At 45.0% G+C, this 26,040-nt stretch overlaps 1 protein-coding gene across 6 annotated transcripts in view; it reads right to left on the bottom strand.

The window, feature by feature from the left end:
* Nucleotides 1-9,914: 9,914 nt before the first annotated feature.
* NUP98 (nucleoporin 98 and 96 precursor) overlaps nucleotides 9,915-26,040 on the bottom strand; it is a 330,912-nt gene continuing 314,786 nt past the window's right edge. For all 6 annotated transcript variants that reach the window (XM_033947374.1, XM_033947378.1, XM_033947379.1 and 3 more), the window contains one exon: nucleotides 9,915-11,314. In XM_033947374.1, the coding sequence (XP_033803265.1) occupies nucleotides 11,115-11,314 (200 nt within the window). In that variant the 3' untranslated portion in view covers nucleotides 9,915-11,114. The remainder of the gene's footprint in view (nucleotides 11,315-26,040) is intronic.

The following is a 26,040-nucleotide window of genomic DNA, read 5'->3' as shown; positions in this document are numbered from 1 at the left end:
TAGTCTGCTGCTACCTCACCGTCCCCTCCATACAGCCTCAAAGGTCCCATGTATATGACATAACAGCATTGCATTGGCTGCTACTTTAAGGCAACTGTATGCTTTTCAACCCCCCCCCCAAACTGCTTCCAACAGTACCAAAAGGAAACTCTCTAACGTCTGTTATAAAGCGCTTTGCAGCAATGCTTTACGGCAGGGGTGTCCAACCTTTTGGCTTCCCTGGGCCGCATTGGCACAAACGCGGCAGCAAGACAGAGGAGGGAGCCAGAAAGACGGTAAACACCCGGGGGCAGCAGAGGAAAACACTGCATCGCCCTCGACCGGGGCCACACAAAATACTTCACGGGGCCGCAGGTTAGACACCCCTGCTTTATGGCTTCCTTCAACGCATGCCAATGACGTACACATTACAATAATCCATGCCTATGACTGATGTAGCAAACCTGACGCTTGTGTACATTGTTGCTGTATCAACTGGACCATTCTGTGTATGTGTGTAGTTCTCAGCGATTAATTGGATGGGAGAGGCAGAAATGACAACGAACCTCTGTGCAAATCATTTGCATGCAAACTTGATAGAGCAGCTTTTAACCTGAGATGTGGGAGAAAGCTGACAGTCGCCCGGGAGCGGATGGTTCGGTGTGAGGTATCCTTGGAGGATACTATTGAAACAGGATATTTAGGGAGTCCCGGTAGAGAGGTTCCAATAATGGTGAAAGAAAGCCAGGAGGGTTTAAGAGGAAGGCAGAATAAAAGACTCAGATTTTCCCTGTCTTCTCAGCAGCCTATAGTTGCAAGGAAAAAACACAATTTGAAGTGTCTGTATACAAATGATAGAAGACTAAAAACTAAAATAGGAGAGTTATAGCACTGAATGATAAGATAGATATAATAGACATCTCGGAGACCTGGTGAAAGGAGGACAATCAATGGGACACTGTGTTACCTGGCTACAAATTATATCGCAAGGATAGAGTGGATCAAATTGGAGGGAGGTCTATGCTATATGTTAAAGAGAGAATCGAATCAAATCAAATCAAATAAACATTCTGCATGACATAGATAGCAGTGTGGAATCCTTATGGATATGAAGGGAAGGAATATTTATTTATTCATTCAATTTTCTATACTGTTCTCCCAGGAGAGCTCAAAGTTACATGAGTTTATTCAGGTACTCAAGCTTTTTTTGCTGTCTGTCCCGGCAGGCTCACAATCTATCTAATGTACCTGGGGCAATACTACCGTCCCCCGGGACAAAATGAGCAGATAACGAAATGTTTTCAGAGATTAGGAAAGCTGGAGAAATGGGCAACAATATAATAATGGGTGATTTCAATTATCAAAAAAATCATATGCTTGATACTTAACTTAGTCTATCTGGTATACATATCCATCGACTGGTTAAATGTTACATAGGGGAGTGCTAGGGAGGTAAAATTCCTAGATGTCATAAATGACTGCTTTTTGGAGCAACAGGTCCAGGAACTAAGAGGGGGTGCAATTTTAGATCAGGTTCTTAGTGGAATGCAAGACATAATACAGGAGTTAAATGTGTTGGGTCCGCTGGGAAACAGTGACCATAACGCAATCAAATGTGAGCTGATACTGGGAGTAACATCGCAAAAGAAATCTACTATAGGGGCATTTAATTTTCAAAAGGGTGACTATGATAAAATGAGAAAAATGGTTAAAAAGAAGCTAAAAGGATCAATTGCAAAGGTTAGGACTGTAAACCAGGCATGGATATTATTTAAAAATATCATCATGGAAGCCCAGACCAGATGTATTCCACGTATCAGCAAAGGTGGAAAGAAGAGGAAACAAGAGCCAGCATGGTTAAAAGGTGAAGTGAAAGAGGCTATTAGAGCCAAAAAAAACCCCATCCTTTAAAGAATGGAAAAAGGATCCGAATAAAGAAAATAAGAAGAAACACAAGCACTGGCAGGTAGATGCAAAGCACTGATAAAGACAGCTAAGAAAGAATATGAAAAGAAACTTGCAAAAGAGGCAAAAACTCAGCAATTTTTTAGGTACATCAGAAGCAGAAAAACTGTAAGGGAATCTGTGGGATCGTTGGATGATCAAGGAGCGAAAGGGGCACTCAGGGAAGATAAGGCCATAGTGGAAAGACTAAATGAATTCTTTGCTTCAGTATTTACGGAAGAAGTTGTAAGAGATCTACCTGAATCGGAAATGGTTTTCAAGGGTGATTATGCAGGGGAACTGAAAGAAATCTCGGTGAATCTGGAAGATGTATTGAGCCAAATTTACAAGTTAAAAAGTGATAAATCACCAGGACCAGATGATATACATCTCAGGGTATTAAAAGAACTCAAACATGAAATTGCTGACCTGCTGTTAGTGATCAAATTTCAAGTTTATTGATTTTTAATATACCATCAACAGGTATCTAGCCGGTTTACAATATAAAATAAGAAGAGTAATACTTATAAAAAGGAGGGGACGTGAACATTGAAGACATTAAACAATAACAAACATGAAAGTGGGGTTAGAGAAGAGGGGAGGGGGGGTAAAGTTACATTGTTAGTGGTGAAAAGAAGAAAGAAGAAAAAGAGAAAAAAAAACCTGTCGCTAAAATCGTCTGTAGATAGGAGGGTGGCCAATGTTACGCCAATTTTTTTAAAAGGGCTCCAGGGGAGATCTGGGAAATTAGAGAAGGGTAAGCCTCACTTCGGTGCTGGGAAAAATGGTAGAAACAATTATAAAAAATAAAACTGTGGAACACGTAGACAAACATGATTTAATGAGACGGAGTCAGCATGGGTTTCAGCCGAGGGAGATCTTGCCCCACAAATTTGTTTTACTTCTTTGAAGGTGTTAATAAACATGTGGATAAAGGTGAGCTGGTTGATATAGTGTATCTAGATTTTCAGAAAGTTTCTGATAAAGTTCTTCAAGAGAAGCTCCTGAGAAAATTAAAGTGTCATGGGATAGGTGGCAAAGTTCAGTTGTGGATTAGGAATTGGTTATCGGATAGAAAACAGAGGGTAGGGTTAAATGGTAATTTTTCTCAATGCAGGAGAGTAAACAGTGGAGTGCCGCAGGGGTCTGTACTAGGACAGCTGCTATTTAACTTATTTATAAATGATCTGGTGTGAGGCAATTAAATTTGCAGATGACACTAAACTATTCAAAGTTGTTAAAATGCATGCGGATTGTGAAAAATTGCAGGCGGACCTTAGGAAATTGGAAGATTGGGCATCCAAATGGCAGATGAAATTTAATGTGGAGAAATGCAAAGTGATGCACATTGGGAAGAATAACCTGGATCACAGTTACCGGATGCTAGGGTCCACCTTGGGGGTTAGCACCCATGAAAAGGATCCGAGTATTATTGTAGACAATATGATGAAAACTTCCGTCCAATGTGCGGCAGTGGCCAAAAAATCAAACAGGATGCTGGGAATTATTAAAAAAGGAATGGTTAACATGACTAAAAAAATGTCCCTGTATTGCTCCATGATGCAACCTCATCTGGAGTATTGTGTTCAATTTTGGTCTCCTTATCTCAAGAAAGATATAATGGCGCTAGAAAAGGTTCAAAGAAGAGCGACCAAGATGGTAAAGGGGATGAAAATTCCTCTCGTATGAGGAAAGACAAACGGTTAGTGTTCTTCAGCTTGGAAAAGAGACGGCTGAGGAGGAGATATGATTGAAATCTATAAAATCCTGAGTGGAGTAGAACGGGTACAAGTGAATCGATTTTTCACTCCGTCAGAAATTTCAAATACTAGGGGACACTCGATGAAGTTACAGGGAAATACTTTTAAAACCAATAGGACATTTTTTTTTCACTCAGAGAAGTTAAGCTCTGGAACGCGTTTCCAAAGGATGTGGTAAGAGCAGATAGCGTAGCTGGTTTTAAGAAAGGTTTGGACTAGTTCCTGGAGGAAAAGTTCATAGTCTGTTATTGAGAAAGACATGGGGGAAGCCACTGCTTATTGGTGGCATGGAATATTGCTACACTTTGGGTCAGGTATTAGTGAGCTGGATTGGCCACCTTGAGAACGGACACCTGGGCTTGATGGACCATTGGTCTGACCCAGTAAGGCTATTCTTATGTTCTTAAGGTCTGAAGGCACAGTGAGATTAATATTGAGGAAGGAGAATACTGTCTGGTATGAAAAATCAAGAATAGCACTGATATCCATGGCAGGAGTAAAACAGTTGAATCTCCTCCATGGCATCCTGAGGACCTGTTCGGATCGCTTACAATTTAAGCGAATGCTAAAAACTCAATTGTATGTAGATGCTTTCCTCTGATGCTATGTGGAAGGGAGATGTTTAAGGAGGAATCTGAACTATCGGAAGCCAAGGATCCTGTGAATGGGCATTGTTAACCATGAACAATTTGGAATGCTCTTCCGCTTTACTTAAAAATGGAAAAAAAACTTAAAAAATTTTAACTGAAATATTGTATTTTAGAGATTAATCTATATCTGTTCTTTAACCTACTTCTACTTTCCCATTTCCTTTTGTGTTTACCTTAAATGTTTCTCTCATTTACTTTATCAATTGTATTTCTCTCCCCCTTTCCCACTTGTGTTGATTGCTTGTTAGTCTATAATAACCTAGTACGTATTGTTGCCAGTATCGTAGTTTATAGAAAGTATGTTTTAATTGTTACATTTTTTGTTGAACTGTTATTTTATATTCTGTACAACGCTTTGAAGAAACGAAAAAGCGTTTAATCAAAATCTAAATAAACTATAAACAATTCTGCACTTTTTCAGACATTTTTATCCTAACCATTTCTTCTTATTGAAGCAGTTAGATATGCCTTCCTTTCATAAACACTGCTAGTTACCTCTCTGGTCATTAGATATTAGTTTCTGTGTGGCGGGAAGAGGGGGGAGGAAGGACGGTAAGTTTTAGTTAGGGCTGTTTCAGGATTTTCTTGAAGAGTATAGTTTTTATTTCTTTTCTGAACGTCTTGTAGTCTGGTGTCGTTATCAGTAGATTGGAGATTTGGTTATCTACTTTGGCTGCTTGAGTGGCCAGGAGGAGTGTGTCAGCATAGCTATCGATAGCATTCAGCATTTTCAGTTGGCATTACTTATGTCAGCAAAGGCCTATGGGAAATTATATCAATCTGACTTTGGCATGTGAATGCAGATGGACCCTGAGTGTAAGTAGACTGTTTCATATAACCCAAAAAGACTGTTTTAAGTATCCCTGATTAAATCATGATTAGCTAAAAGGTGTTAATGTCTGATTAAGAGGGTGCTTAGGACAATGGGTCCAGGTGCACAGATAACTAAAGTTAATCAGAAACTATTGGCAGAGGCATACTGGAAATTACATTTGACCATAGCCTATTCTTCGGCTGTCTAGCACAAGTTTACTAAGGAGGGGGAGATTTAACTTCTATTGAAGCTCAATAGTTTTCTATATTCAGAATAAGATTCCAAGCTATAAAAGCCTCCTCTCTGCAACACACAAAATCTCTATCTCTTGGCTCTTGGCACTCTGGTCCTCTCTTCTATCTCTTGAGCTCTCTCTTTCTCTGTCTATCCTTCTCTTTATCTATGGAACACGAAGCTTGGACCATCACCCCATCCCCCTTTTCTCTCTCTCTGCCTTTCCCTGGAACTTCAGGCTTCTATGTCTCTCTTTTCCTCTGAACTCTGTAAGGCAGGGAAACTGCGTTGCTCTCTCATTAATTGTAATGCTTATAAATATTGCTTTTCTGTAAGCCTATTTCTATAATATATTCTTTATGCAATCACCTCTGGCTGTGCCTTTTTGATTCTACTTCCTGGTGAATGTTCAGTGAGGGAACTGAACCTGGGATCTGGCATTTGTAAGGACGCCTCTCAAGTGACCCCACCAACCATATATTGTGGGGGTCACTAACAAACCTTACAGAGTGTATCTGTGCACATGTCCAAAATTGTTGTCCAAGAGTAGCTGGAGAATAATGACACTTGAGGCAATTAGCAGAAGCACAAAGGGTAGCTTGAAACAAGTACACCAGAAACCTGTAGAGGCATAGCAGAAATTTGTAATTCAGTTCAATCAAAGTCACTCTAGAGGTCAATTTTGCCACTCAACAAAGTCCTCTTTGCACCATTTGATCAGTAACCACACAAGGTAAGTCCAAAGTCCATTGATTCGCATAATGAGCGTAAGGCAGTTCACCTAAAGATTCCTGCAGGTGACGATGATGATACCGTAAAGGAATCGTCTGAGCTGACAAACATAAAGCCTCTGAGTTTCCATTCGTCTATCCGTAAGTCTTGTGGCAATGAACGAACATAGTAAGAAAGCTGAGCGTAAGAGAGCTAATGTTGAGCTGTCCAATCATGCTCCCGAATGAGGTTCTCCAAAGAGTATAGGGTACCATTAGAATGGACAAGTTGAAAAATATATTGAGAAGAAGCATCCTTCCACACTGCTGGTGCCACCGGGGGCAACCCTGGAACAAAGTCTCCATTTCCCTGCAGTGATAAATAAGGGGTCACATTGAATGGGATATGCATCCTTTGGCACAGAGTCTTCCAGACTCGACGCAAGGGCAACAAAAATAAATCTCTGGAAGAGGATGTCCTTGGAGACAAACACTTCGCATGAAGTAAATAGCTGAAATGAAATGTACCACAGAGAGACAATTCTTGACTGGTAGCTGAAAAATGGCCTGTCCCCTGGAACCAATCGTTAAGCTGTCTCATTTGACAGGCCAAGGACAAGATCTTTAAATTGCGCAGTCCCAGTCCACCCTGGTCCCTAGGTCTTTGCAAAGCAGGCAAGGATAATCTCGCTTTCTTCCCATTCCGCAAATAACGATGTAGACATGTACCCAATTCCTTATCGTGTTTAGTAGAAAGGAGTATTGGTAGAATCTGAAAGACATAAAGCCACTGTGGTACCAAAACCATATTATACAATGCTATCTTCCCCATAAGAGAGAGAGGGTAAACCTGCCAGTTCTGCAATTTTTGTTTGGTGATGGTCAGTAAAGGGGCAATATTCAAAAGATAAAGCTGAGAAAGATCCGGAGAAATATGAATGCCCAGATATTTCAACTGCCCCTGGGCCCAGACTAGGGGAAAAGGGCCCTGCCAAGTACTTTGTACATCTGGAGATAGCGCCAATATCATGGATTTCTGTTTATTTAACACCAGGCCTGTATACATACTAAACTCATCGAGGAGCTCCAGAGTTCAAAGAAGAGATCTCTGCGGATTCCCAAGGGTCAACAGGAGGTCATCCGCAAATGCCAACACCCGCAACTGCGCATCGTCCTCCGGCAGACCCTGCAATTCATCATCACACTAATGTGCGTAAAAAGGAGCCATGTAAAGAAGAAACAGAAGGGACGATAAAGGACTCCCCTGTCTGGTGCCATGCGCAATCGTAAAGGAAGATGTGCGACTGCCATTGACCAGGAAGCAATAGAACAAAAGAAGGTCCAACCTAAACTGCAGTAAAGAACAGCCGAGAACAAACAAAACAAAAGCTTTTTACAGTGACGGACCTTGACGTCGCTTATGTCTTGCCACCACTATACAGTATCTTTGTGATTTTTTTGTTTTTTCCCTCTATTTTTACCATGGACCCCTGATGAAGGTTTGTCCGAAACACGGACCGTGTCGGGTCCCTTGATTGGTAAAAGGGTTTGCATATATATATTTTTGTCACTAATAAATACTGCCATTGACCAGGACACAGGCTGTAGGATTCGTGTACAACAACCGAACCATATCTAAATACCAACCTGAAATGCCCATATATTGGAGCATCTGAAAAAGATAATACTAGTTGACCTGGTCAAAGACCTTAGCAGCATCCAGGCCAACCAAAACCCCCTTAAGAGCCGTATCCTGTGTGCTCGAGTGAGTACAACTGCAACTTAGGAACGACTGGGTAAGTTGTAGCTGTACTCACTCGAGGAACGCAGAGAGAGGGGAGACATGATCGAGACGTTCAAATATGTCACGGGCCGTATCAAGGTGGAAGAGGATCTCTTTTTCCTTAAAGGACCCACAGCAACAAGAGGGCATCCGTTGAAAATCAGGGGTGGGAAATTTCATGGCGACACCAGAAAATATTTCTTCACCGAAAGGGTGGTTGACCGCTGGAATAATCTTCCACAACAGGTAATTGAGGCCAGCAACATGCCAGATTTTAAGAAAAGATGGGATTGGCATGTGGGATCTCTTCATGGAGGCCATTAGTATGGGCAGACTAGATGGGCCGTGGCCCTTTTCTGCCGTCATTTTCTATATTTCTATGTTGCATGGCTGAGAGCAACCGACAAACATTTAAAGCAGAATGGCGATGTTTCATGAAACCTACCTGTTCAGGGACAATCAGTGCAGGTAATAAGAGTGCTAACCGGTTGGCCAAAATCTTATCCAGAATCTTAAGATCAACATTTATCAATGATATAGGACGATAGGACTCAAGATCTGTGTCAGGCTTCCCCAGCTTAGGTATTAAGATAATATAGGCATATAACTGCTATTTTAAAATGTCAGGCATTATATCTATTATACTATATATACAGTCATGTGAAAATTAGGACACCCCAATGAAATATTCTGTTCTTTCTTAAGAGAAAGGAAAATGGTAAAACCAGAGGACATAATTTGAGGTTGAGGGGTGGTAGATTCAAGAGCAATGTAAGGAAATTCTACTTTATGGAGAGGGTGGTGGATGTCTGGAATGTGCTCCCAAGAGGAGTGGTAGAGAGGAAAACGATGACGGAGTTCAAAGAAGCGTGGGATGAACACAGAGGATCTAGAATCAGAAAATAATACTAAATATTTAACTAAGGCCAGTACTGGGCAGATTTGCATGGTCTCTGTCTGTATATGGCCTTTTGGTTGAGGAGGGCTTCAATGGCTGGGAAGATGTGGATGGGTTGGAGTGAGCTTTGACGGAGACTTCAGCAGTTGGAGCCCAAGCACAGTACCGGGTAGCGCTTTGGATTCTTACCCAGAAATAGCTAAGAAGAAAAAAAAATTAAATTGAATCAGGTTGGGCAGAATGGATGGACCATTAGGGTCTTTATCTGCCGTCATCTACTATGTTATTATGGAAGAAATGTTCACATATTGATGTCAAATCTTTTTTTATTTCTCTCTGGAAAAGAAAGTGATGTAATTGCAGGTAAACAACAAAATTTTTTAGCTCCCTCCTGTCTCCCCCATGTACCTTAAGTACCCCTGGTGGTCCAGCGGCAGTGTTCAGGTGACAGCAGCAGTAGAACAGTATTTTTTGGAGGGGTTACAGAAACTTCAGACACGATGTGCCAAGTGTATTGAACTCAGGGGTGAATATGGCTCCTTGTCATTCCCTTCTTGGTTGGGCCCAGAACTTTTCAGCACCTCCTCATAGTAAATACTCATGTGATAAGCTACAGTACTTACTCTCAGTGGAAGTATGTTGAGAAGCTGACTAGAAACAGGTTTAAAAAAAAAAAATGATACCTACCAATAATGTCTGCTGGAAACTGTAGTAGTGTTGCACCAAGAGGCATCCTGGTGTTTTTCCATCAGCAATAGATACTAGTAGGAATCCTATATGTCCATCACTGGGAAATGTTTCCAAATAGATAAATTTTGCACATATCATGAGGAGAACTGCCCTCACCCCCCCAGACTCAGTTATTGCACATCTCAACACTTGTATTTCTCCAGAGAAAGCTTCTTGCTAGAAGACATACGGTATAATATGAACAGACAACAGTGAGTGGTGAAGGAATTGCTCTCTTAGTAGATTCACTTCTCAAATACAAAATCAAATTCCTTTCTTTTATTTTCTAGCACAATGAAAGGCAATTGGCCTACAGGAGGTGCATTTATTACTCCAGCATTTACACAGACCACTTCTCGATCCACTACTACTGCTTTGTGAAAATTAAATAAAATCACACTGTAAACTTTCTGCAATATTATAAACATTTTATTTTATTCTTTAAAAAAATTAGTTCTCAGAAAACAAGACAGGGAAAATATCTCTCATTTATTCATAATTTCTGTTCTGAATAAAAACCTTATTACATTATCCTCATGCATAAACACTCTCCCTCCCCAAAGCAGACACACCTTGTTCAATCAGCAGTAATTCCTCATGGGCAGGGGTCTATTACACAACAACCAGTTAACGGGGACATGCCACAGCTCAAGAATCAGAACAAAAGTGTGTTTTCACAAGAACACACAAAAGGACAGTTACATTGTGTACAGTCAGGACGCTCATATCATAAAAATACAACTGAAGCATTATATTGTGCGCTTAAAAAAATATACACATTTTTCATTAAATGCACTGCCTTTCCCATGTACAAAACCCCAGGGAGAAGCCTGTGTTGCCCACATTCCATGCAGGCTCTGTGAGGGGTTGGCATGGCAGGAGTACTCATGAAAGAGAACGGTGCCCAGTTTTCCCAAATGCCTGCTCCAATCAAGTCAACTGATCATCTCACCCCCAAAAGCAGAAGCGTATGATGCAGACATTCTAACACTGGGTATCCTCTTTAGGCATGCTCCAAGGGTAAATTCCAATCCACAACTTCCACCCTTTTAATACACTGCATAGCCTACGCCCCCCTCCCCCCCCCCCGGTGCACTCAAGATAGTTATGATACATCGATACACAGTACCCAGGATTGCTGTTCTCCCTCAGCACAGAGCATGCTATGAGATGCAGAGTGATGCAAATGTTTCCACCTCAACATCCATCCATCCATCTTCTTCATGTTTCTTGCTAGGAAGGCATCTCTATCCTGAACCTCCATCATTTTCCTCTTGGGTAACAAAACTCACTTTAAAAACATGAACCTCAGACACACTGATTGATAGTTGTCAGTAAAAGCTACGTTAAAGCGGTTGACCCCCCACACACCCCTCTGTCTTCTCTGGAGCAGTGCCGCCTTCAAAAACTGGACTCCAAGTGTTCAAGTCATGTACTACTTGCTGTGCTGAATGGTGGAAATTTACATGAGCACAATTGGTTCAGCAGCTGCCGCTTTACTGGAATCATGGCACACACTATGCAGAAGGATGTTGAGGGCAGGGGGCTCATCTCCCCCATAATAAAGGAGGAAGAAAAAGAGGCCAATGGTAACCGAAGGAAGCAGATGTTTGTCACTGGCTAACAGTGAGCTCCTGTAAGTAGGATCTTGTCAGACTGCGGAGTTCCTCCAAGGCATAGTCCTCCGGCATGGGAAGCCGGCCAATATGCGGGGCAAGCAGACGCAATGGCACACGGACGTCTGGGGCAGAATCTGGAGAATGCTGGAAGCTCAAGACCACACGCAGGATGTTGGCGACACGTTTGGCCATTTCTAGGAAAGGAAAAGAAGAAACTTGAGTTTCACACAGAACCTCAACTGTTCACAATGAAAGTGATGCAAAACATTCACAAGGCTAATCATATCTGGCACCCATTTAATTAGAGAATGACACGGGGACAAATTTCCCCGTCCCAATCCTGTAAACTCTGCCTTAACCACACATGTCTTGAATACTTATGATTTTAAAGGGTTTGAGGCTTGTGCAGATGAGGATGGAGCTTGCAGGGAAAAGCACTCACAGGATGGGATGGGAAAATGAGTGCCTGTGGGGACGGAGAAAAATTTGTCCCCATGTCATTCTCTACATTTAATCTTCAAATACTATGTCTAAAAGCATGTTTTATTTATTTATTCAATTTTCTATACCATTCTCCCATGTTGTTCTCTGTTACCTTAGCGCTCCTGAGATGCCCACAGGTCTACACTTGTTTGAGAAATGCCACGTCTCCAAATAGCACAGTTACTTATCGAAACAATTATTATCCAGGAACAGCAGGCAGATATTCTCAACAGTGGGTGACCGACGGGTCACCGACGGAGCCCCGCAGCGGACAGCCTCGAAAGCAGACTTGCTTGAAGATCTTTGTAAGAGCTTCCGAGTGCTGCACTGCGCATTCGCGAGTGCCTTCCCGTCCGAGTTAGGGCACACGTCTCCTATGAGGAACCAGATACCTAGCTAAGAAGCCAAGCAGGGGACGAGGGTGGGTTGTGAGAATATCTGCCTGCTGTCCCTGGATAACAACTGTTACGGTAAGTAACTGTGCTTTATCCCAGGACAAGCAGGCAGCATATTCTCAACAGTGGGTTACCTCCAAGCTAAGCATAATGGGATGGAGGGAGAGTTGGCAAGTTAAAAAAAAAGATTTTACAAAACAGATTGGCCAAAATGGCTATCCCTTCTGAAGAAAGTATCCAGACAATAATGAGAGGTGAATGTTTGAACCGAGGACCAAATGGCAGCCTTGCAGATTTCCTCAATAGGAATTCATCAGAGGAAAGCTACAGACGCCGCCATAGCTCTAACTCTGTGGCCCGTGACTCGACCCTGCAGAGGGAGACCAGCCTGAGCATAGCAGAAAGAGATGCAAGCAGCCATCCAGTTGGAGATGGTTCGCTTTGAGACAGGATGCCCCAACCTATTTGGATCGAAGGAGATGAAAAGTTGTGGGGCTGTTCTGTGAGGTTGAGTGCGTTGCAAGTAGAAAGCCAAGGCACGCTTGCAGTTCAAAGTATGGAGAGCTACTTCTCCAGGATGAGAATGAGGCTTTGGATGAATAGCTTGATTGATGTGAAATTCTGACACAACTTTAGGCAAGATTTTGGGATGAGTACGGAGGACCGGAAAACTGTGAAAGGTGGATCCACAACCAAAGCTTGTAATTCACTGACTCTCTGAGCAGACATGAGGGCAATCAGGAAAACTACTTTCCAAGTAAGGTACTTGAGATGAGCCTTATCAGTTGGTTCAAATGGAGGCTTCATCAATTGAGCCAAGACAACATTGAGATCCCAGACCACTGGAGGTGGTTTGAGCAGTGGATGAACATTAAAAAGTCCTTTCATGAAGCGGGAAACCAAAGGATGTACAGACAGAGGTTTCCCATCAAGAGGCTGATGAAAAGCAGCAATCGCACTAAGATAGATTCGGATAGATGTAGACTGGAGTCCAGACTGTGATAAGTGAAGTAAATAATCCAAAACAGCAGCCAAGGAGGTAGACATTCGCTCCATATGGCGAGTGGAACACCAAGCAGAAAATCTAGTCCATTTCTGGCTGTAACACTGCCTAGTGGACAGCTTTCTGGAAGCTACCAATATATCCTGGACAGACTGAGAGAACTGTAAAGAGTCCGTCAGGTTGAAAGGTACCAAGCTGTTAAGTGTAACATAGTAACACAGTAGATGACAGCAGATAAAGACCCGAATGATCCATCCAGTCTGCCCAACCTGATTCAATTTAAATTTTTAAATTTTTTTCTTAGCTATTTCTAGGCAAAAATCCAAAGCTCTACCCGGAAATGTGCCTCAGGTTGGGATGTAGCAAGGCTCCTTGACTCTGAGTAAGCAGAGAGGGAAAAACTGGTAGAAGCAGAGGCTCCCTGGTGCTGAGTTGAAGTAGAAGGGAGTATGTACCACGGTTGTCTGGGCCACCGAGGAACATAAGAACATAAGCAATGCCTCTGCTGGGTCAGACCCGAGGTCCATCGCGCCCAGCAGTCCGCTCACGCGGCAGCCCAACAGGTCCAGGACCTGTGCAGCAATCCTCTATCTATACCCCTCTATCCCCTTTTTCAACAGAAAATTGTCCAATCCTTTCTTAAACCCCATTACCGTACTCTGCCCTATTACGTCCTCTGGAAGCGCATTCCAGGAATCCACCACCCGTTGAGTAAAGAAAAACTTCCTAGCATTTGTTTTGAATCTATCCCCTACCAATTTTTCCGAATGCCCTCTTGTTCTTTTATGTTTTGAAATTTTGAAGAATCTATCTCTCTCTACTTTCTCTATGCCCTTCATGATCTTGTAGGTTTCTATCATGTCTCCTCTGAGTCTCCGCTTTTCCAAGGAGAAGAGCTCTAGCCTCTCCAGTCTTTCAGTGTATGAAAGGTTTTCCATGCCCTTAATCATTCGTGTCGCTCTCCTCTGGACCCTCTCAAGTATTGCCATCAGAATCATGGTGGCATGTTCTGTCTTGAGTTTGACAAGAGTCTTGAGAATCAGAGGGAATGGAAGGAAGGCATAGAGAAACTGATCCGTCCAATCCGGGAGAAAAGCATCTGCCTCAAGACGCTGGGGAGAGTATATTCGAGAGCAGAACTGAGGCAGTAGAGAATGACACGGTGACAAAATTCATCACAGTTCCCGTCCCCGCGGATAACCAAAGGAAACCATCTTCATGTCATTCTTTAAGGAGAGAGGGAAGAATCAGAGTATGAATGGCCACAACCACTGACCCGCAAGCTTTGCTTTGAAGAATGCTGGTGTAGAAGGACCGAGGTTGAAATAAGACACTAGAAAATGACATGGGATTATTTCCCGCAGTTATCCGCAGGGACGGGAATAGTGATGAATTTTGTCACCGTGTCATTCTCTATGAGGCAGCTTGTTGTTGAGGGGAAGACGCAAAGAGATCTATGTGAGGGGTCCCCCATTGAGCAAACACCTGACGTAGAGGCAAGGAATTGAGTGTCCATTCGTGAAGTTGCAGAAGATGACTCAATTTGTCCGCCAGACAGTTGTGCTGACCTTGAATATATGTAGCTCTGAGAAAGATGTTCTGATGGATTGCCCAATCCCACAGCTTCAGAGCTTCTTGATAAAGGGAGTGAGATCCCGTACCTCCCTGTTTGTTGACATAGTACATGGTGACTTGGTTGTCCGTCCGGACAAGGACTACATTGTCGTGAAGAAGGTGTTGAAAAGCTTTGAGAGCATTGAAAATCGCTCTGAGTTCCAACAGATTGATGTGACAAAGACGGTCCGCAGGAGTCCAATGACCTTGGGTATGGAGTCCATCGAGATGGGCTCCCCATGCGTAGGTTGACAAGTCTGTTGTGATAACTAGAGAATGACACGGTGACAAAATTCATCACTGTTCCCATACCCGCGGATAACCGCAGGAAATAATCCCATGTCATTTTCTAGTGTCTATTTCAATCTCAATCCTTCTACACCAGCATTCTTCAAAGCAAAGCTTGCGGATCAGTGGTTGTGCCCATTCATACTCTGATTCTTCACTCTCTCCTTAAAGAATGACATGAAGATGGTTTCCCACAGTTATCCGCGGGGACGGGAACAGTGATGAATTTTGTCACCGTGTCATTCTCTAGTGATAACCTTCTGATGAGGGAGATTGTGGAACAGAAAAACCTCTAGAAAGATTAGAAGAGAGCATCCACCAGTGGAGAGACTGCTTCAACAAAGGAGTTACTGTAATTTGTTGAGAAAGCGGGTCGGTAGCTTGTTGCCACTGAGATGCCAGGGTCCACTGAGGTATGCGAAGGTGAAGTCTGGCAAAAGGTGTCACGTGAACTGTAGAAGCCATGTGACCGAGCAGAACCATCATTTGTCTTGCTGAAATTGATGCGAGATGAGACGCTTGATGGTAAAGGTGAATGAGGGTATCCCGACGTGGTGGAGGTAGAAACGCTCTGAGCTGGACAGTGTCTAGAGTGGCCCCAATGAATTGGAGAGACTGAGATGGGGTCAGCTGGGATTTTGGAAAGTTGACTTTGAAACCCAGACTTTGGAGGAACATAACAGTCTGTTGGGTCACTGCAATAACCCCTTGTTGAGAGGGGGCTTTGATGAGCCAGTCATCCAGGTACGGAAAAACTTGAAGACCTTGGGTACGGAGGGCTGCAGCCACCACCACCAGACACTCTGTGGGATAAGGCAAGTCCCCACCCGAAGATTCCCCACCCCGAAATCTTAAATACTTGCGAGAGGCTGGATAAATCGGGATATGAGTGTAAGCCTCTTTGAGATCCAGAGAGCATAGCCAATCTCCCTGATTCATCAGGGAATACAGAGTGGGTAAAGAAAGCATCCGAAACTTCTCTTTGACTAGAAATTTGCTGAGGGCTCTGAGGTCCAGAATGGGTCGCAAATCCCCCGTCTTCTTTGGGACTAGAAAATAACGGGAATAAAAGCCCATGTCCTGTTGGTTCAGAGGAACCTCCTCGACAGCTAGAAGGTGAAGAAGAGCCTGAGCTTCCTGAAGAAGGGGAAGTTGCGACAAATTGGAAGGACACTCTTTTGGAGGGCGATCTGGAGTCACCTGAAGAAAGTGAAGTGAGTATCCCTCCTGAAGGATGGTGAGAACCCAGAGATCTGAGGTGATCATCTCCCACTGGTGATAAAATTAGTGAAGATGATCTCCTATGGGCAGAAGAGAATTTTGATGCAGGGAGGTTGGTATGCTCAGACTGGGAATGTCAAAAAGACTGAGCAGGTTTAGTTGCAGAAGGGATCTGAGCTTTCTGTTGTCGTTGTTGCTGTGGAGGCATTCTAGGCGGAGGCCTGGAGAAAGCTGGTGTTGTTTTTTGGGGATAACGATGTGGTGGTTGCTTGTATGGCCAAGCGGGAGGAGTCTTAGGCTTCGGCCGAATCAAGGAAGCAAAAGAGCGCTCATGTTCAGAGAGGCGCTTTGTATCAGCTTCAATAGAATCATCAAAGAGTTCATTTCCCTGGCAAGGCAAGTTCGCTAGACGGTCCTGCAGATTGGGATCCATATCAACAATGCGGAGCCAGGCGAGATGGCGCATGGCTACTGCAAAGGCAGAAACTCTAGAAGAGAGCTCAAAAGCATTGTATGTGGCTTGCAGCATGAAGAGGCGAAGTTGAGACAGAGTTCTGATGATCTGTTTGAATTCTGGGAGACTTTGTTCCTCAAGAGCCGGGTAGAATTTAGGCAGTAATTTGAGAAAATAAGCCGTGAAAATGTAGTTATAATTGAGAATTCTGTTAGCCATCATGGAATTCTGGTATAATCTGCGGCCAAACTTGTCCATGGTACGGCCCTCCCTGCCTGGAGGGACCGCAGTGTAAAGCTTAGATGGATGAGCTTTCTTTAAAGAAGATTCCACCACCAAAGACTGATGGGACAATTGAGATTTCTCAAAGCCTTTGCAAGATACTGTGCGATACCTGGATTCCAGCTTGGATGGAATGGCTGTGATGGAATAAGGAGTTTCCATATTCCTTAAGAAAGTTTGCTTCAATACTGGAGTCATAGGAAGCCTCAAGGTCTCCTTGGATGGATGAGGCAACTCCATGTCGGCCAAGAATTCAGGTGTATACTTGGAATCAGAGTGGAGATCCAGTTGAAGAGCTTTTCCCATGTCGAAGATGAACCTGGCAAAAGAGGCAGACTTCGAGGTGGAGGCACCTACAGGAGGAGTGCGAGACCGAGGGACTACTGAGTAGGACGGAGAAGCCTCTCTGGAATACTGACACAGAGGCTCAGAGTCCAGGCGCACAGTGATTGAGGAAGCTGCACTACCTGCATGAGGAGGACTCAGTGAGTATTTGCGCTTCAAAACCTTCAATGGTGAGATCCCCGGAGTTCGAGGAAGAGATTGAGTCGAGGCAGGAGGAGCAGGCTCCCTCGGAGGTGGTCTCGATGGAGGAGTCCTCAACCTCGATGGACTTCGAGGAGAAGCAGCTGGTGTAATAGCTTTGCGAGACTTATGTTTAGATTTGGAAGAAGTCTTAGTAGCCTTGGATAAACGAGGCATAGAAGTCTCAGTATCCAGAGAAGGCGAGGGTTTCTGTTGTAGAGATATCTCCTGAGGAAGCTTGGAAGCGAGATGCCTCGAGCGATGCTTCGGTCGAGGTGGAGGAGACTGTGTCCGAGGCATAGGTGAAGAGTCACTGGATGAGAACTGGCGAGACTTCCAAGGCTTGCCTCGAGTTGCTGCTACAGGAGTCTCAGACTGCTGCTCAGGTTGGCTCCTGTAGGAAGCAGGGTCGAGGACGGAAGTAGTTCAGCCACGACTGAGGAAATTTGAGTGGTCAGAATGGCTTTTAACATGTCCTCGAACATAGGCACTGAGAAAAAGGGATCAGGTCTCAAAGGTGCAGCAGTGCGCTCCAAGGAGGGCAACCTCGAGGAAGCTTGGAAGCACGCTTAACTGGAGGTCTCGAAGAGGCTGGCAGGACCGCAGACACAGCCTGGGATGCCTGAGACTCTGGAGGCTTCTTAGGAATGGTACCTGAAGGAGAGACAGGAGACTTACCCGTCGAGGACGACTTCAGAGAAGCTGCCATCGAGGCCTTTGAGACCGAAGATGTCGAGGCCTTGGTGGAGGCAGAAGCTGGAGTCGAGGACTTAGATGTCAAGGCCGTCCCCGAAGCCGAGGTCGAGGCCTTCTCAGGCAGTTGGTCCATAGTGCCAAAAAGTTGGAGAAGTTTGGCATTGCGTCGACAAAGGGCTCGAGGTTGAAGGATAGCACAGCGCAAGCGTCGGGGCAATGTTCAGGGCCCAAACAAACAATACACTGACTATAGGGATCGGTGAATGAAATGGTCTTGTTGCACTGGCTACACTTTTTAAACCCGGTAAGAGGCCGGGACATAGAAAAAACAAAGTCCGACGTATCGAACGATGTGAGCGGCCAGGCCTAAGCCGAAAAGCCGCTGACTGGAAAGAAAAAACAAAAAAAACGAATAAACTTTTTTTTTTTAAAGAACGAATGGAAACGCGAGCACAACGATTTAATAATAAAATAATAAAAAGCCGCGGTGAAAGAAGGCAACGAAGGCTGCAGAGCTGAAAAGAAGAGGACTTCTCGGCTCCGCGGAAAACGTTGAACTGAGGTTCCTCACAGGAGACGTGCGCCCTAACTCAGGCAGGAAGGCACTCGCACATGCGCAGTGCAGCACTCGGAAGCTCTTACAAAGATCTTCAAGCAAGTCTGCTTTCGAGGCTGTCCACTGCGGAGCTCAGTCAGTGATGTCACCCACTGTTGAGAATATGCTGCCTGCTTGTCCTGGGATAACCTACGTTACCTGCAGAGCATTATACGAGTATGACTTAAAACCGTTAAGCTTCCTATCAGTGATGCCCCAAAGAACAAAGCTCATGCTGTAAGACCTGGAAGGTGGAAGGCCTTAGAAAATGAGCAACAGAAATTTGTTTTGGAGGAAGAAAACAGAGTTGGGCCATTTATCCTCTAAATTCAGTGCAGATCTAAAGTTGAAACTTAGAATTCAGGAGAAACATCGTACACAGAATAGATGACACTAATATTTTTCTTCACACTGTCATTGATGCACTGGGTGACCCTCATAAAATCTGCCCCCCCCCCCATCCGTAGAGACTGGCATCCATCATTAGTATCACTCACAACTAAGTGAAGCGACAGCCACCATTTCTTTCTTTTTTTTTTTTTAAATTCTTTATTCATTTTTAAAACTTACAATAAGTGCAATATAAGATACAAACCATTTTACACTTTAAAATCACTTAATATTTCATCAAAGTCCCATTCAGATCAAATATCCCTCCCTCCCACATACCCAATAACTGTCTTTAAACATATGTTAAGACAACATAAAGTATCCCTTTAACGCTTGGAACGCTTCGGAGGTGGGAATAGAATATTGATCGACATCCGGTAGATGAAAAGAAGGAAGAGGAAGGAATACGGAAGAACCACTGCAGAAATCTATCAGAGAGATGGCAGCGTAATTCACCCACATCTTGGACATGTATGTTCAAAAAGAAAAAAAACCAATATTCATTCCTTACAATATTTTGTTAATGGCTCCCAAACATCCTGAAATTTCTTAAAATTCCCCTGCTGTATGGCTATTTCCCTCTCCATTTTAAAGATATGACAAAAAACTCCACCAAAAACTGTAATTCAGCCGGTCCCAATTTTTCCAGTTATTCATAATATGCTGTATTGCAAGCCCTGTCATAATGAGCAAAAGTTTATTATTATTAAAAGATAATTGGCTCTTAGCCTTCATTGATATACCAAATAACAGTATCATAAGATAATGCCACTGGATTTTCCAATAAATTATTTATTTGACCCCAAATTGATTTCCCGAAAGCAAGTATCAATGGACAATAGAATAGTAAATGATCTAATGTCCCAGCTTTGAGATGACAGTGGCAGCATCTATTAGATGCCGGCAAACAGAGCAGGCAATGCTACTCCCGCCAGCCGCAGACCATCATTTAGGTGCGCCTGTGTGTTTAATAAATGTAATTTCAGTGCAAACACGTGCCAAATAAATAAATATAGGAAATACAAATAGGAAGGCATGGAATCAACTGTCCTGTAATGCCCCGAATGCCTGAGTCCGCTGATCCAAGAAGAAGAAGTGTAAATCTCAATCACTTATCCCTTAGCTGAATATGCAGTCCTGTAATCCCATAGTACCAAAGATAAATTCAAGGCCCAAGTTAAAGTACGGCTCTACCCAGCAGGGTTTCAGAGCCAAAGCCCCTTCCTCAGGAACCGAGCAGGAAAAATGCAGCACTGGATCAAAGTAAATCTGGGCAAGGCAAGGCAAGGCAAAGGGGGAGGGGGATGATTCCCTGCCTTCCTATTTCATAATGGTGTGCAGTTGGCGTGAGTAGCATTGCATGCTCTATTTGCCGCCAGAATAGCTCTGCTGAGCTGCTCTCAAGAGCTTATAAACTCACGCTGAGGGTGCTCCTTAATTTATAAATTTGAATTTAAGCTTTTACTGTTTTCAAGTGTGGAGGCTAGGGAACCATATTGCCTGTAATGCCCTAGGGCAGAGGTGGGAAACTCCGGTTCTCGAGGGTCGGAATCCAGTTGGGTTTCCAGGATTTCCCCAATGAATATGCATTGAAAGCAGTGCATGCAAATAGATCTCATGCATATTATTTATTGGGGAAATCCTGAAAACCCGATTGGATTTCGGCCCTCAAGGACAGGAGTTGCCCACCCCTGCCTATATCTTTGTGTCTTAAGCACTTGTTTTTTCTTTTTGGGGCTATTTTTTGTTCTAATGAATTCTGAAACATCCCATTCTGAAGTGAAAGCTGTGCGCTGCTTTCTCTGTAAAGCGAAACTACAAACCTTTTTTTAAAACCAGCTACATTAACCGCTCTTACCACATCCTCTGGCAACACATTCCAGAACTTAAAAATTCTCTGAGTGAAAAAAATATTTTCTCCTATTGGTTTTAAAAGTATTACTCTGTAATTTCTTCGAGTGTCCCCTTTGTAAATCTTGATGCAGTAAAAAAATTGATCCACTTGTACCCATTCTACACCACTCAGGATTTGACAGACTTCAATTGTATATCCCTCGATTCTGGAAATTGGCAGCGATGCGAATGGCTGCATAACTGCTCAGCTCTCCCCATTGAGGCTACTACTGAATATTTATCAGCAATTCAAAGACTGTTTTACTTTTCCAAAAACACTGCATTTGGTAAACTATGGCAGTAACAAAACAGACCAAGTTGGAGAATACATTTGGAGCTACTGGATCAGCTAAGCATAGTAAACATGATCCTCCTACACCATCCAAAGTACCATTCCCTAGAGACTCTTAAACAATTGATGGTGGAAATGAAGGGGATTAAAGACATGCTGGTAGAAAACTCTAAAAAAACAGGAAAGCTCAAATATTCTTGGAAAGATTCAAGAGGAGGTGGTGAATCTGTCTGCTCAGGTGCAGATTAGAGAATGACACGGTGAAAAAATTGGTCCCCGTCACCGCCCCGTCCCCGTCTCACCATCCCCGTCACCGCCCCGTCCCCGTCTCACCAACCCCGTCACCGCCCCGTCCCCGTCTCACCATCCTCTTCACCGCCCCGTCACCGCCACTGCCACCCCATTCACCGCCCCGTCACCGCCACTGCAATCCCATTCACTTTTCTTTATTTACGTATAAAGGAAACATTCTTTAAAACTTTAAAACTTAGTTAAATATTAGTTAATAACTATACAAAAACAAAACACGCAGAGAAAAAATTAATTAATAAAAATTCTCAAAACTGACACATTTTGATCACTAAATTTAAAATAGTTATTTTTCATACAGTTTTTCAATCACTAATCTTCCACCACCCCTGGGGCTAGCAATGCAAAAACAAACACGACATGTACTTTAAATGCTGCTACGGCTGCAAGTCTCCCCTCCCCCCAGCGATCACGGCAGGAGGGCACCCAACCCCTCATGTAGACCCCCCCAACGGCCCTCCCGACAATCGCAGCAGAAGGGTACCCAACCCCTCCTGCCGGTCCTCCCAATGGCCCCCCCTAAGATCGCCGGCAGGAGGGTACCCAACCCCTCCTGCTGGACCCCCCCCCCCAACGAACCCTCCCACCCCGGAACCCCCTTAGTCTTACTTTTCAAGTTGGACCGGACAGCTTCTCGCTCGTCTGGCCAGCAGGCCTGCCTCCGTCCAAATGAGGCGGGCCCGCCCCTCCCCTCCCCCCCCCTCCCCTGCCTCCCAATGGCCTCCCCTAAGATCGCCGGCAGGAGGGTACCCAACCCCTCCTGCTGGACCCCCCCCAACGAACCCTCCCACCCCGGAATCCCCTTAGTCTTACTTTCAAAGTTGGACCGGACAGCTCCTCGCTCGTCTGGCCAGCAGGCCTGCCTCCGTCCAAATGAGGCGGGCCCGCCCCTCCCCTCCCCTCCCCTGCCTCCCAATGGCCTCCCCTAAGATCGCCGGCAGGAGGGTACCCAACCCCTCCTGCTGGACCCCCCCCAACGAACCCTCCCACCCCGGAATCCCCTTAGTCTTACTTTCAAAGTTGGACCGGACAGCTCCTCGCTCGTCTGGCCAGCAGGCCTGCCTCCGTCCAAATGAGGCGGGCCCGCCCCTCCCCTCCCCTCCCCTCCCCTGCCTCCCAATGGCCTCCCCTAAGATCGCCGGCAGGAGGGTACCCAACCCCTCCTGCTGGACCCCCCCCAACGAACCCTCCCACCCCGGAACCCCCTTAGTCTTACTTTTCAAGTTGGACCGGACAGCTCCTCGCTCGTCTGGCCAGCAGGCCTGCCTCCGTCCAAATGAGGCGGGCCCGCCCCTACCCTGCCCAACCCACAGGATCCTAGGGCCTGATTGGTCTAGGCACCTAAAGCCACTCCCGCTATAGGAGGGGCCTTAGGTGCTTGGGCCAATCAGGCCCTAGGATCCTGTGGGTTAGGCAGGGGAGGGGAGGGGAGGGGCGGGCCCGCCTCATTTGGACGGAGGCAGGCCTGCTGGCCAGACGAGCGAGGAGCTGTCCGGTCCAACTTGAAAAGTAAGACTAAGGGGGTTCCGGGGTGGGAGGGTTCGTTGGGGGGGGGTCCAGCAGGAGGGGTTGGGTACCCTCCTGCCGGCGATCTTAGGGGAGGCCATTGGGAGGCAGGGGAGGGGAGGGGAGGGGCGGGCCCGCCTCATTTGGACGGAGGCAGGCCTGCTGGCCAGACGAGCGAGGAGCTGTCCGGTCCAACTTGAAAAGTAAGACTAAGGGGGTTCCGGGGTGGGAGGGTTCGTTGGGGGGGGGGTCCAGCAGGAGGGGTTGGGTACCCTCCTGCCGGCGATCTTAGGGGAGGCCATTGGGAGGACCGGCAGGAGGGGTTGGGTACCCTTCTGCTGCGATTGGCAGGAAGGGTTGAAATGACAAATGAGGAGCACGGTGAAATAGCGGTTCCTAGAAGGGGGTACATTGGCCCGCGGGGACAAACCTGTTCACCGTTTCCGCGGTCGGTGAATGGCCTTGTCCCCGTCACCGCAGCGACTGCTAGTTTTCTTCCCCGTTTTCGGCGGTGACCCGCGGCTTAAATGCGGTGGCCGCGGGTAAACCGTCACCGTGTCATTCTCTAGTGCAGATCTCAAATACAAGAATGGAGGCTTTAGAGAAGCATGTAACTGCCACGGAAACCAGCTTAGTGCAGTGCCAGACAGACCTCAAGACTGTACAGCGTCTAACCAGGGATCTGGAAGATCTGAGTAATAGCGCCAGGAGAAATAATATCAGACTGATTGGTTTACCGGAAGGGGCTGAGAGGTCTGACCATATTAAGTTCCTAGAAGATTTTATCCCTAAACTGCTTACCTTAAATCTCAGATATCCATTAGAACTGGAAAGGGCACACCGGATACAATCAAGGGGAAATAGCAGACAAAGTGGCCCAAGACTTTTAATATTTAAGCTGCTTAGATTTCCTCAAGCCTTGCAGATACTTCAGGCAGCTAAGGAATCTAGGGATCTGAAGTGGCAGGGGTCCAAGATTTTTTTTCTTCCAGACTATGCAAAAGCCACGGCAGCAGCCAGAAAGCAGTTTCTTCAGCTCCGCCTATAGTTGAGGCAATTGGGAGCCAGATATGGTTTGTTTTACCCAGCTATTTTTAAGGTCACTCATAATAATCAAATCACTCACTATGAAGACCCTGGGAAGCTCCAGGAATATTTAAATCAATTGCTTTGCACGATTACATAATCTGTGAGGTTTGAATCATATTTTTGGATTACATTTTTATTTTATGGTATGACTTATTTAGGTGAATACGTTTAATTTTTATTCCTGGAAACACTGTTATACATGTGTACTTGTTAAGGTTGCTAAATTGGCCTCAGACCCGTTGGAAAATCCATTGGGAAAACTGTTGAATTAGATTCTATTTTGACTCAATCAAAGATAATAGGGAGAATTATATATCAGAATGAGGCTTGGAACGCTTCGGAGGTGGGAATAGAATATTGATCGACATCCGGTAGATGAAAAGAAGGAAGAGGAAGGAATACGGAAGAACCACTGCAGAAATCTATCAGAAAGATGGCAGCGTAATTCACTCACATCAACCTGCATCCTGTGCATATGTTCTTGATTCTCTGAATAGATGTTAACCTCTTCTTTAAGCTTAAGAACGTCCAGAGCTCTGGGGCTCTTTCTCTTTGGGCTCTTCGGGTTTATGGCCCGTTTGCGCATGTGCGGTGGTTGTGGTTATTCGATCGTGCACATAGCGCTGATTGGTTGGGCCTCCCGATCCTGCTCAGTGTTTGTGATGTCAAGTGCGGGCCGCGGGCAGCTGTTCTTCAATGGATAGCCGGAGCGGGGAGTTGAGTTGAACAAACTTTTCAACTATGGTTGCCATATTGCAAAGTAAAAGTAACAGTAGATATAAATCAAGCCAGTAAGTTTTTCCTGCTTCTTCTTCTGCTGTACATTGCTCGTAGAGGCAGGCTATGCATTCCACGACATCGTGGTGGGCTAAGCAGAGAACTGCTGGCTAGGTGATGCCCTGGATGTTATCTCGTAGTTCCTTTTGGTGGCGCTTGGCATCCCCTTTGCCCCTTGGTATCCCCTTTGCCCCTACCTGACAGGATGAAATTAAAAGTAGAAATAAGAAAGGAAATGGAGGACTAGCTTCATTCCTGAGTGCTCCTGGAGTCTAAGCTAAGACTCTGAGCCCTGGGAACAGTTTTTCTGCCTTTGATACTCCATAAAGCACAGTTACTTACCGTAACAGGTGTTATCCAGGGACAGCAGGCAGATATTCTTGACTGATGGGTGACGGCACCGACGGAGCCCCGGTACGGACAATTTTAGAGTTATTGCACTCTAAGAACTTGGAAAGTTCTGGTAGGCCGCACCGCGTACGCGCGAGTGCCTTCCCGCCCGACAGAGGCGCGCGGTCCCCAGTTAGGATAAGCCAGCTAAGAAGCCAACCCGGGGAGGTGGGAGGGACGCAAGAATATCTGCCTGCTGTCCCTGGATAACACCTGTTACGGTAAGTAACTGTGCTTTATCCCAGGACAAGCAGGCAGCATATTCTTGACTGATGGGTGACCTCCAAGCTAACAAAAAGAGGGATGGAGGGAAGGTTGGCCATTAGGAAAACAAATTTTGCAAAACAGATTGGCCGAAGTGTCCATCCCGTCTGGAGAAAGTATCCAGACAATAATGAGATGTAAAAGTATGAACTGAGGACCAAGTGGCAGCCTTGCAGATTTCCTCAATAGGAGTGGAACGGAAGAAAGCTACAGATGCCGCCATAGCTCGGACTCTATGGGCCGTGACAGAACCTTCCAGTGTCAGTCCGGTCTGAGCATAACAGAATGAAATGCACGCTGCCAGTCAATTAGACAACGTACATTTAGAAACAGGACGTCCCAATTTATTCGGATCAAAGGACAGAAAGAGTTGGGGAACTGATCTGTGGGGTTTCGTACGCTCTAGATAGTAAGCTAGAGCCCTCTTACAATCCAAAGTATGTAGAGCCTGTTC

This window comes from Geotrypetes seraphini, chromosome 6 (genome assembly GCF_902459505.1).
Source record: "Geotrypetes seraphini chromosome 6, aGeoSer1.1, whole genome shotgun sequence".
Lineage (NCBI taxonomy): Eukaryota > Metazoa > Chordata > Amphibia > Gymnophiona > Dermophiidae > Geotrypetes > Geotrypetes seraphini.
This window is presented reverse-complemented; position numbering and strand designations above follow the sequence as displayed.